The sequence below is a fragment of the Brachyistius frenatus genome, unplaced genomic scaffold (assembly GCF_029030835.1).
Source record: "Brachyistius frenatus isolate BFR_SWC_R1_liver_20210118 unplaced genomic scaffold, ASM2903083v1 Contig_33, whole genome shotgun sequence".
In the NCBI taxonomy this organism is placed as follows: domain Eukaryota; kingdom Metazoa; phylum Chordata; class Actinopteri; family Embiotocidae; genus Brachyistius; species Brachyistius frenatus.
Genome location: NW_027210632.1, coordinates 2,952,115 through 2,964,332, shown reverse-complemented (window position 1 = coordinate 2,964,332; position 12,218 = coordinate 2,952,115). Strand labels below are relative to the sequence as shown.

Sequence of the window (12,218 nt, the reverse complement as noted above, 5' to 3'; positions counted from 1 at the left end):
GAAACGCCTGGATGGAATTTTTTTTTCAAATGTGGCGCAATCGTTTCACTTTGACCACCAATCTGATTAGAGTTTGGCAGTCAAAGGTCAAAGTCACTGTGACCCCATGTTCATCTCATCTTTCCGTCCCGTTCTTGTGAGTCCAATATATCCAGAACGCCCTTAGGGAATTTGTTCAAATTTGGCAAAAACATTTACTTAGTACCAACGATGACCTGCTAATGGTTAAGGTCACTGTCACTTCACATTAACCGATGCCTGTCCATGCAATTTTTTTCAGGAACTTTGGCTCAGCAAATGAACTGTTTAGATCTTCAGGTCAAAGGTCAACGTCACTGTGAGTTCCAATTATTTACAGTTGGTGGTGCGGCTCCTTGTTTTTTCTGCAAACAAGCTTCTCTGAGCCTCATTATTTGAGCTTGACGGCAGTTTGTTGGCAAAACAGTCCATCGTGTTCACCGCAACATGTGCTGCCTTTCTGGGCCTGTTTATTAAAAAAAAAAGAAGACGTTTTTACACCAGTCCAATACTGATTTTACTTCCGTCTTCAGACACTAAGAATGTCCACTGTCCAAAAATGAGCTAAACTCAGTAAAGTGAGACTGCAGGTAGATGTCTTCCAAGGTTTTAACTTGTTCTTTTTGTTGTTGTTGGTCTTCACTTGCAGCAGGCTTTCTTTTTTATGGGCTGAGTGCTGAGGATGACCGTTTTGTCTCTCACTCTGTCCTCCTGCTCCATTAACAATCTGAGTAAAGGCAGAAACACAGAGTGAAAAAGAGAGAGGCCGCTGCATGTTAGCACCACCAATCTTTGTGCATTTTTTTGGTTTGCATTAGCAATTTTTCACACCGACACGACATGATCTTACCTGGCCAGGTGTGTCAGGGACTCTGTCACGTTACTGCCTGTGCAGGCGCTGACCTCAAAAAACATCACCTTGTTGTCCTAAACACGAGATGCACACAAAAATCGTCAGACATACTGGTTATCCTGTACAAAAGTGTCAATAGTTGCAGCTTTGTGTTGAGATTAAAACAGAAAGGAATGTCCTGAAAGGGAACCACTCAATTGCATTTATCATGATTTTGTGTAAAAGCAATCAAACACAAAGAAATTAAAAACCGTCCCTGATCAATTATTCATGAGCTTTAATTTAGATTTACACAAGCAAGTTGCTCAGCCTCTTTAAACGACACCTCCCTGTCTCCACCCATGTCCATCTTGTTGCCCAGCAGGAGAACAGGGATCCCTTCTCCTGCAGCTTCCTGAGTAAACAAAGAGCAGGTTAATATTCCTGGAGGGGTTCTTTAGCTATTTAGTATACAACTTCCATCGAGTTGGGGAGACAGATTAATTTAAAAAAATGGTCACAATTGACTCAGTTTAGGTCGATGTACCTCAATTTTTAATCCGTCAAGCTCCAAAATAAGTGGATCTTTGGATAATTGAAATGCTAGACTAATGGCAAGTGGTAATACAACAAAATAATACAGATAAAAGCGATACACTTGTAAATAAGTATAATGTCAAATTAAAAACAATAAACCACTACAATCTCCAAAGACGACGCATAAAATAAAATAAAAATAATTTAAAAAAAAAGAAGCTGTCGAGGACATTGTGTGTGAAAAGGTCCGACCTGGACGTTGGCGAGCCACGGCCGCACAGCCCTGAAGCTCTCCTCCACCGTGACGTCGTACATCACCAAAACGCCGTCTGCCTTGCGAAAGAACTGCTTGGTTATGCTGCAGTACCTGTGGCGATGGCAGGGCTTCAATGTCAGCACATTAGCCTATTTTAAGTTTACTTCATGCAAGTGCATCTCAATGACATTATGTGATACTATATTGAAAAATGTAAAATAAATCCTGTCCTTTTAAATAACAATAACTGCTGCACAGTATCAAATATTGTTTTGTGATGTATTTATAAAGAATACAAACACATATTTTAAGTGCAATAAAGTGTCAAAAAAAAGAGAGTTTTTTTTACACCAGTCCACTACTAGGGGAATTGTATGCGCTTTGAAATGTACTTACTGATATTTAAGTACATAAAAGTAGAGTTTATTTTTGCCTTGGAGATTCTTTGTCTTTGGACATGTTGTGATTTGTAAACTAACAATTAATATGACAATCATTATTCCCTAATTTTGACTACGAGGTTATTTTCTTGGTGAATTTGCTGAAGTATTGCCGGCATTAAAATATCCAACACATTAACTGAATTATTTTGTCACTCACCTCTCTTGACCTGCAGTGTCCCAAAGCTGCATGGCGATCTGCAAGTTGTCCAGGGTTAAAGTCTTCACAGTGTAGTCAATACCTGGTCAGAAGAGTTTGGTTTATTTTTGTTTGAATGTTTTAAATTCGATTGGAGTTATCTTTATTCTTTCTCGAGGAAAAGAGCAATAAACCGCCACTCGAGGTCAAACTGTGATATTGATTGGGCCTCATTTCAGGAGAGAAGAGGGGGTGGGAGAGGGGGGCAGGGTGGTGATAACAGGGCTCCACTGAGGATTGGAAAAAGATGAAAGCGAGGATAAAAGAAAATTTTATCAGAAGTGACATAATCTGCTGTAGAATGTGTGCCAGGGCTCTTATACGGGCAGCGTGAATTCAAAAGCCCTTACATGTGACGTTAGGTCACCCAACGATCTTCTGTGTCAGCATCCACAAGCACACACATGCCTTTCAGGTTTGTTCAAAAACATACAACACAGTCACAATGTCTTTCTTCTCACCCACAGTAGCAGTTGTGGAAGGGTCGAAACGGCCCTCGCAGAAGGAGCGGAGCAGGGATGTCTTTCCCACGCTGGAGTTTCCAACCAGGATCACCTTAAATAGACGATCTGGGGCAAACAGTGCTCTTTCTTTTGCCTTCTGAGAATGATAAAAAAAAAGACAAAAAAAACTCAAGACAGACCAAAAATTCTGCTTCATTACCTCTGCATGCGATGACACATTAAAACTTATTTGAAGCTCCAAAGCTGTGTTCGTACTTGCGGGGTCTCCCTCCCGACAGGGTGCCCTCTGGGAGGCACAAGTGGGTTCTTCGCTCGGGTAAATCGGGATTTCCTCGCAGGGGGAACTCTTGTCGACACTGGAACCTGACTGGAGGGTGGGACGGCAGAGGGTTCTGCTGCCATGACGACACTAGATTCAATGTCAGTCTGTGCTTCCTCTTCATCCTCATCCTCATCGTTGTCCTCCTCACTGAGCTGGTGCATCAAGGGCTGGGGTCCGCCTTGGAGCAGGTGGGGGAGGTGGTCCTCCTCGATGGAGATGACCCGGCCGAGGGGCCACCCGTCTGGCGGCGCATCCAACGCCTCCTCTCCTGTCCCGACCTTCTTCTCAATTTCAACCCTCTTTGATCTTTCTCTGTCTTTCCCCATCGCCTTCTTGGTGGCGGGCGTTTTACCGGACACCTTTTTGGCATTTGCCTTCACATCATGCTCTTTGGAGCAACCGTTGGCCAAGCCCGAGCTTTTCTTCACTGCAGGTCGTTGCTGACATACAGGGGTGCTGGCAATAGTGGTGGAAGAAGCGGAGGTGGTTGTGGTGTCGTCTTCACTACAGGAGGAGGAAGCGACAAACACGATTTGAAGGTGCTCTATAGGCAAGGCCTCCAGAGACTGGTAGGACCCGTCCACCAACAGTGGGGATCTTTAGGAACAGAGGAGAAACAGAGGATATATTGGATCAATTCACTTAACCAGGAGGAAAATCTGGAGCCCAAAGCCTTCAATAGTTTCTGATTTTCATCTTGGCTAAACTAAAATGTTGATTTAGTTGATTTTTGTAAGTGTATAGAATCAGATACCCTCTGTTTTTCCTCCTTTCATACCTGATTTTCACATCACTGATGAGGAAATTCTTTAAAAACAATCTGACGGGTGAGTTATGTTAAAAGAGTGTCGGGGTGATAAACGACTCACCTTTTTGCCGACTGGCTTGTGTCATCAAACATGTCAGCAAGGCCTGATCTCTGCTTCTGCTTCTTTCTGAGTGGTGTCTGAGGCTTGTTTAAACAAAGAGGCGGTATTACCGTTTTTATTTATTTATTTATTTTTAAAAAATTTTATCAGCTGTTTAATGCAATAATAGATACCACCTTAATGCAGCTATTGTTTACTTACCACACTGCAGCATATGTCCCGCTCATCCTTTAAATGTTTGTTCATCTCTCTGGGGAAGAAGAACAGAAATTAAAGTCAAAAGAAAAGATTGAACCTGGAAGTGAATTTGATCTGCCCCCACCTGAGTCCTTTTAAATCCCTGGAATCAGATTTATGACATTTGACAATTAGAACTGAAGCAGAAGCCAAAGAGATTCAAAACAACGACCCCCCCCCGGTTTTTGAAAAAGAGCTTGTGAGGTTTTTAAATCCTGCCTGAGGAGGTCAAGCTGCTTCATCAGACTTTGCTTCTCCCTCTGCAGTCCTTCAGTGACTCTGTACATTTCTCTGAAACAAGACAGAATGACAGACAAACTATCAGTAGTTAATATGTTTGCAGTTTTAAAAACATTATTTCCTCAATTCTTTAAGGGTTTATCTCAACTGAGAGCTTCAGATTAAGGATTAGGTATATCTCAAATACAGTTGGGAATTAATCGTCAAGGAAACACTGCAGTATCTTCAGTATGATTAATACAAGCATCACTTAAATGAGTACAGATAGCGTGTCTACCCACATCTCTTTCTCCTGATGCAGCCGGGAGGCCTGCTCCTGCAGCATGGTCAGCTGTTCCTGGGCCAGCGTCAGCTCCTGGCTGGTGCTCTCCAGCGCTCGGGACAGCTCGTCGTTGTTCATTTTCAGCTTGACGTTCTCCACGTGGCTCTCCTGCTTCTCGCTGCTCAGCTCGTGGCACTGGAGCTCGACCTGAAGAGGGCAACAGTCGCAGGAGTGAGAATAGACCAGCGCCGTGTGAATCCCCTCCGACACACGTTAAGGAGGTAAGGACTGCTACCACAAACACACATCTCCAAAGTCGCACACGTTTCGATTTCATACAAATCATGTGGACTTTTCTTGGATAAAATAATGGATCTGACTGATGTTTTAACATTTTATTGTCCTATGTTTGTGTCTCATGTTTTTAAGTGACACCTCAGGATAAGAATATTACCCACCTTGAGTTATCTCGTCTGTATAACATCTACAGTACATGTAGTGTGGATGACGTTGGTGCGACATGTTTTGCATATTCACTCACCCGTTTCTGCTTCTGGAAAAGCTGCTCCAGCTCTCGCTCCTTTGAAAACAGTTGGTGCTCCAGGTCCTGGCTGTGCAAATGAAGACGCTCCGAGTCCTGCGCGGCCAGAAGAAGAGGTTAAAGCTCACAGGGTTAAGCAGTGGTACATGATTCAGGTTCGAAATCCCCTCCAGACATAAAATACTGCTTTAAATAACTAATTGAAATCATTTTTCCACACACATAAAAACACAACAATTCTCAACATTCTTCTTTGTTCTTTTCTCTCCATGAAGAATCCAGAATTTATAAATATGTAAATGTTTTTTTCTTTGAAAAGTTGAACTGCAGGACAAAAAATGTCAAAGAAAATGTATTTTTGCCTGGTTGAGTGTGGGAGGATTCACGTCTCCATATCACACTCGTGTAAGTCACATGTTGGGCTAGTTGTGATGACGCAAAAATCAACTTGTACTTGCATGTGTTCAACTCAGAGGTGAGTGCAGAGAAGCTTTTTTTTTTCAGTTTGAAAACAGTTTTCTTTCCAAAACAATGTCAACATATTAGGATGAATAGCTCCATATTTCTCCAACTTCTTTTCGTGCTAAAAGAGATGCTGTTTTGAGAGGTTTAGTTACCTTCAGTAGCAGCCTGTCTTTCTCATTTTTGATCTGCGCCTCCATCTCTTCATATAAATGCCGAATCTCGCTGTCATGTGTTGCAGCCTTCCTGCAATGAGGAAAAGTTCTCAATATTAGATATATTATACTTATTTTGGTGAATCGATAAAAGACATACAGCATGGCACGATAAAATATCTCCGAACAGAACTGGGAGGAATATATTGATGACGTATTATCATCATTAATGTGTTTCCACACCAGGCGGTCCGACTTGAGAGGGTGCCTCCAGATTAGTGGTCATTTGACATGGATAAAGGGGTTGTTCTATAGAGAATTCCATGTAAATCCATATAAACACTCTCAAGCTGCGCTCCGGAATGGGGCCGTCACGTAAACACACACACACACACACACACACACACACACACACACACACACACACACACACACACACACACACACACACACACACACACACACACACAGCGTTATGTCACTGATTTTTTTTTTTTAGGTAGCTAATGAAGCAGAAGACTATTTGCTTTAAGGTTCATAAAGTGCAGTACTTAAAGTTACAGTGTGGGAACCAATTAAGAAATGTGACTTTTTAATCCCTGCATTTAATTCTCCTTCCTGCATACCATATGTTTAAGTTTTCCTTCCCTATTATTCTCTTCATTTAATCTTGTTCCATGTATTTTTTTTTCCTTTCACATTACTTTTCTTTACACTTTGAGGCAGAAAAAAAAAAAGCTTGTAGACCATAGCCTACAGTCTTTTAAAAAAAAATTTTTTTTTACTACCTTTGCAGGGCGCTCTCCATCTCCTTCTTTTCCTGGTGGGCTTCCTTGATTTGGTGGGTGACCCTTGACAGAAACTCCTCAAAATTGGACAGCAGGTGAGGCTCATCTCGCCTGAGCTGCGCCCAAAGGCTGCGCACCTCACCTGGACTGGAGAGAGGGAAGAAAACAACACAGAGAGAGGGAGATTGGATAAATCATCCCACACATGAACAAAGGAAGAGGACAACAAGAGATATGCAGTGATTACACTCACTCCTCAAACACATTACTGGCTCCCAGGCTTTCCAGCAGCATACAGAAGTGTTTCTCCTCATCATCTTCACCTCCTGACAGCTTGGCCTCCCATTGGCTCTGGTAAAGGGCTTCCTTAGCTCTAACGACTGGGCCATGATGGGCCGGATTTTGGTCATCGGTCACAGAGATTCTCCGCCCGTGCAGGAACTGACCTGAAATACGACCAAGCAGGGTCGAAGCACTGATGTATTAATGGGCAGGTGTACCATGTGGACTTCAGTTTTTAAGCTTGAAAATATAAATTTTTCAGCACAAAGAAACAGGGAAACATTTAAGAAACAGCAAAATAATCCTCCAGATCTAAGACAAATAAAGAATGTGCAAAGAATTTTAAAGCAAGACTATTTGAGAAAATTTGAGAAAAAAAAAAAAGCATCACATTTTTCTTCTTATAAAAGAAAGGTTGAATTCATATTTAATAAAAGGCATATTTCAATGAGGGTTTTTATGCTCAGCTTTACTTGGTCTGGTGTGATCTGTAGCATATGGTGGATAATGTTACAAAGTTCAGCTCAGTCTATTCAGTGACTGTACAACTCTTAGATACAGTGGGTACGGAAAGTATTCAGACCCCTTTAAATTTTTCACTCTGTTTCATTGCAGCCATTTGCTAAAATCAAAAAAGTTCATTTTATTTCTCATTAATGTACACTCAGCACCCCATCTTGACAGAAAAAAACAGAAATGTAGAAATTTGTGCAAATTTATTAAAAAAGAAAAACTGAAATATCACATGGTCATAAGTATTCAGACCCTTTGCTCAGTATTGAGTAGAAGCACCCTTTTGAGCTCGTACAGCCATGAGTCTTCTTGGGAATGATGCAACAAGCTTTTCACACCTGGATTTGGGGATCCTCTGCCATTCTTCCTTGCAGATCCTCTCCAGTTCCGTCAGGTTGGATGGTGAACGTTGGTGGACAGCCATTTTCAGGTCTCTCCAGAGATGCTCAATTGGGTTTAGGTCAGGGCTCTGGCTGGGCCAGTCAAGAATGGTCACAGAGTTGTTCCGAAGCCACTCCTTTGTTATTTTAGCTGTGTGCTTAGGGTCATTGTCTTGTTGGAAGGTGAACCTTCGGCCCAGTCTGAGGTCCAGAGCACTCTGGAAGAGGTTTTCTTCCAGGATATCTCTGTACTTGGCCGCATCCATCTTTCCTTCAATTGCAACCAGTCGTCCTGTCCCTGCAGCTGAAAAACACCCCCATAGCATGATGCTGCCACCACCATGTTTCACTGTTGGGATTGTATTGGGCAGGTGATGAGCAGTGCCTGGTTTTCTCCACACATACCGCTTAGAATTAACGCCAAAAAGTTCAATCTTGGTCTCATCAGACCAGAGAATCTTATTTCTCATAGTCTGGGAGTCCTTCATGTGTTTTTTGTCAAACTCTATGCGGGCTTTCATATGTCTTGCACTGAGGAGAGGCTTCCGTCGGGCCACTCTGCCATAAAGCCCCGACTGGTGGAGGGCTGCAGTGATAGTTGACTTTGTGGAACTTTCTCCCATCTCCCTACTGCATCTCTGGAGCTCAGCCACAGTGATCGTTGGGTTCTTCTTTACCTCTCTCACCAAGGCTCTTCTCCCACGATTGCTCAGTTTGGCTGGACGGCCAGGTCTAGGAAGAGTTCTGGTCGTCCCAAACTTCTTCCATTTAAGGATTATGGAGGCCACTGTGCTCTTAGGAACCTTGAGTGCTGCAGAAATTATTTTGTAACCTTGGCCAGATCTGTGCCTTGCCACAATTCTGTCTCTGAGCTCCTTGGACAGTTCCTTCGACCTCATGATTCTCATTTGCTCTGACATGCACTGTGAGCTGTAAGGTCTTATATAGACAGGTGTGTGCCTTTCCTAATCAAGTCCAATCAGTTTAATTAAACACAGCTGGACTCCAATGAAGGAGTAGAACCATCTCAAGGAGGATCAGAAGAAATGGACAGCATGTGAGTTAAATATGAGTGTCACAGCAAAGGGTCTGAATACTTATGACCATGTGATATTTCAGTTTTTCTTTTTTTAATAAATTTGCACAAATTTCTACATTTCTGTTTTTTTCTGTCAAGATGGGGTGCTGAGTGTACATTAATGAGAAATAAAATGAACTTTTTTGATTTTAGCAAATGGCTGCAATGAAACAAAGAGTGAAAAATTTAAAGGGGTCTGAATACTTTCCGTACCCACTGTATTTGTGTTACCATCACACACTAATTTTAGCAAGTTATTTTCCATTAAATTTGACTTGTAGCCAATGTGGCCTCTGGCTAGCTAAAATTTCACAGTCTAGATTTCAGTTTATTTTTGCATTTGCACAGCAGGCCTCAATCACAAAAAGAATGGATTTACATGCATTTCATTTTCCATGAAAGCCAACTATTAAGAGATATAAAGTTCAACGTGACTCTATGTTTGACTTGTCACTTGTTTCAGGCTTGACAGACGGCAAGGAAACCTACTGAATCCAGAGGAGAAAGCCTCCAGTGTGAGGTAACCAGCGCGGTCTGTATCCAGAGAGTCAAACACGTCCTCCAGCTCCTCCGCAGACAGAGGCAGCTCTCTGTGGAGCCTCTGCCAGAACAAAAAATATAAACAGACAGGACTTTTAAAACGCTGGTGCAGTGAGCTGATTACCGGCAATGTGAAACATCTCGATTAGAATCTATTTAAATCTACTTTTATGTCAGAAAAAAACGAAACAAATAAATGCCCCATACGTCAGCTACCTTTGTATCTGTATTGTTGCAACCCAAACACAGCTCACGTTGAATAAACAGTTGCATGAAGTGGGCGCTTTATGTGTCACCGTGCAGCAGTTCTCTTGTAAAGCCTCAGCACATACAACGGCAACAAAAGGCACGACGCTCACAAGAGCTCTGTCCTAATTAACTGGCAACACAGCTCAGACATAGTTGAAGCTTTAAGGGGGCTTGTATGTATTGTTCCTGCTTTTCATTTCAGCCTGTGAAATGATGCGTGTGTGTGTGTGTGTGTGTTTGTGTGATAGCTGAATTATATTCATAAACATTTCCATCAATGGTGTTATACTCCTCCACTTCCCGAGCTGTTCGAGTGCGCTGAGTGGGTGAAGTGCTCCTTTAGCAATGGTCATGTAAAATAAAAAAAAATAAAAAAATCCCAGAAATGAGCGAGAACGGTGACACTAAGTGTTTCCAGCACGCTCTTCACTGTTATTAAAAGAGACTAAATTGTGCCGCAGGTAAAAGCATGTCCTCGTGACCTATTGTTCTTCTTAGTGGAGGCTTAATGCATTCATAGACCATACATGCATTTTCAGAGAGATAGGAGACATTAAAGGATGAGTGTGTGTAGGGAAAACAAACCTCTCTGTGGTAATCATATAGAACTGGTAGCTATATTTTTTTTCTTTTCCTTCCTTAAAAAAAACTAAATACCCTATGTTCCAATTTTGTTGTGATTTTACTGTAAATAACTAAAAGGTTGCATCACTTTGTAAAACTGATGATGACTGAAAAATGTAGTTATGTGATTCTCTTTTGTGGTCTTACCTACAATTTTAGTGGTTTCATATGACAGCAAATTGAAGCTCTTTGGGTTTAAAAATGTTGTTCAGACAGAAACAAACCATTCTGAAGACATCTACTAGAGCGCCGAGAACTTCTGATGGACATTTTTTGTATTGTTTTCTGACACTTTATAGACCTGAATGACTAATCGCTCGACCGATTTCGCAGATGAACTGAAAATCCGTATTTGTTGCAGCTTTAAAATTAAGCCTTCAATGTACCTCGAGTGAAAAAGTGGACTGCTTAGATCCCTAACAGTTTATAGAGGTGCTCTCAACTTTACTTCACAAGCCTAAAATGCAAAATTGAACCAAGCACACACAAGCCTCCATCTCTAACCCTCATGTCGGTGCGGGTGATGAAGCCTCTCCCCTCCACGTCGCAGGTCTGGAAGAACTCCTTGGTCTTGTCCAGCAGGGCGATGCGACCCCAGTCTGAGCTCCTCCCCCCTGGGCTCAGTTCAAAGCCATTCACTCGGTCCTTCTCTGCCGCCATGCCTGGCCCTTCTTTCTTTTTTTTTTTTTTTCGTCTTTCAGGACACCGTGTGCAGTCAGCAGCTTGTACTTCAGAAAGTGGGATCCTCCTCACTGGCCCCGCATCTAGTCCTCTGGGGCCCTTACAGTCGCCATGACGACGGACGCAGCAAGTAGCATCAGACGATGAGTGAAAAAAATGTGTGGCTTATAAATACACTCAAAACTGCTTGAAGGTCCCTATGAGACAGATAGAAATAGTGGAACATGAATACTTCTCACTAAAGAATTTTTAAAGGTGACATTTTATAGAAAACTAGTGAGGAAAAGATGTTACACAAGTGGAAGAACATTAATGCAACACTTGTTACAACTGTACTGTACTTCCCTTTTTTAGTAAGCTGGGAACAAGTCATTCACGAAGGTATGTAAACACAGTTTAATAAGGGATTATCTTAATACCCCGTCATAGAGAACACATGACAGTGTAATGCCTGCAACACTCCCAACAGCCAACACCAACAAGCAAAGAGGAATTCAGAACCGTGTAATGTCTCCCGTCGGCGCTCCTGCAGCAATGTTTTTTACTTTTGATCCCAACTTAATGTCTTAACCGAGGTGAGGAGGTGTTGTGCCGTTACCACTGTTCCGAGCTACCGTGGAGTTTCTCTTGACAAAGTTTCTGGATGAGTTGCAAACACCGGTGGAAGTGAATGATGAGTAGCAGATGTCAGATGCGAGTCTAAAATCTGTTTTTCTTCAGGAAAAGTTTGTTTTAGTGGTGAGATTTTCAGCTTGGCAGAAAACTAAGTGATTAAAAATAGCACAAAAACATGGCACTGCTCCTGCTGTCCTCAGAAACCCTTCTAAACACAAATAAATTCCCTATTACAACAGGTTTATGTAAGTATTTACCCTATTTAGTACAAAATTACTCAAAAACACTTAACTCTTCTCAATAAGTCGTATAATACGTGAGTAAAGTTTTGGGGATTTGTTTGCAACATCTACAAAACTCAAAGCGAAGTTTCTACCACGTCTACCAGATGCACAACTTTGCAGTGAACCACAAATCAGTTCATTAAATAAACACGAAGCAGAAGGAAACTTCTTACCTTTTAGAAACGATATGCACAAGAGCACTGAAGCCTTTTTTTTTTTTTTCCGCTCTCAGTATCAACAGAGCGGCAGTGGTTCTCTGTGTTTAGGAAGTCTTGCCTCACAGATGAACTTCAGACAAGTCATTCTGCAACCATGTGATGTCATGAGGAAGTGGCCCTGAGGCTTTTCAG

The 12,218-nt window shown here is 42.0% G+C and overlaps 1 protein-coding gene across 1 annotated transcript; it reads right to left on the bottom strand.

The window, feature by feature from the left end:
- Positions 1 to 496: 496 nt before the first annotated feature.
- cracr2ab (calcium release activated channel regulator 2Ab) lies at positions 497 to 12,194 on the bottom strand. Its single transcript, XM_069700393.1, has 17 exons — positions 10,793 to 12,194; positions 9,365 to 9,476; positions 6,876 to 7,068; positions 6,623 to 6,769; positions 5,835 to 5,925; positions 5,218 to 5,313; positions 4,696 to 4,883; positions 4,394 to 4,465; positions 4,139 to 4,187; positions 3,938 to 4,020; positions 3,002 to 3,665; positions 2,744 to 2,882; positions 2,244 to 2,325; positions 1,640 to 1,754; positions 1,164 to 1,265; positions 869 to 945; positions 497 to 745 (listed from the first exon to the last, which is right to left on the bottom strand). The coding sequence occupies exons 1-17, from the start codon at positions 10,946 to 10,948 to the stop codon at positions 658 to 660; spliced, it is 2,454 nt and encodes an 817-aa protein (XP_069556494.1). The 5' UTR covers positions 10,949 to 12,194; the 3' UTR covers positions 497 to 657.
- Positions 12,195 to 12,218: the final 24 nt, after the last annotated feature.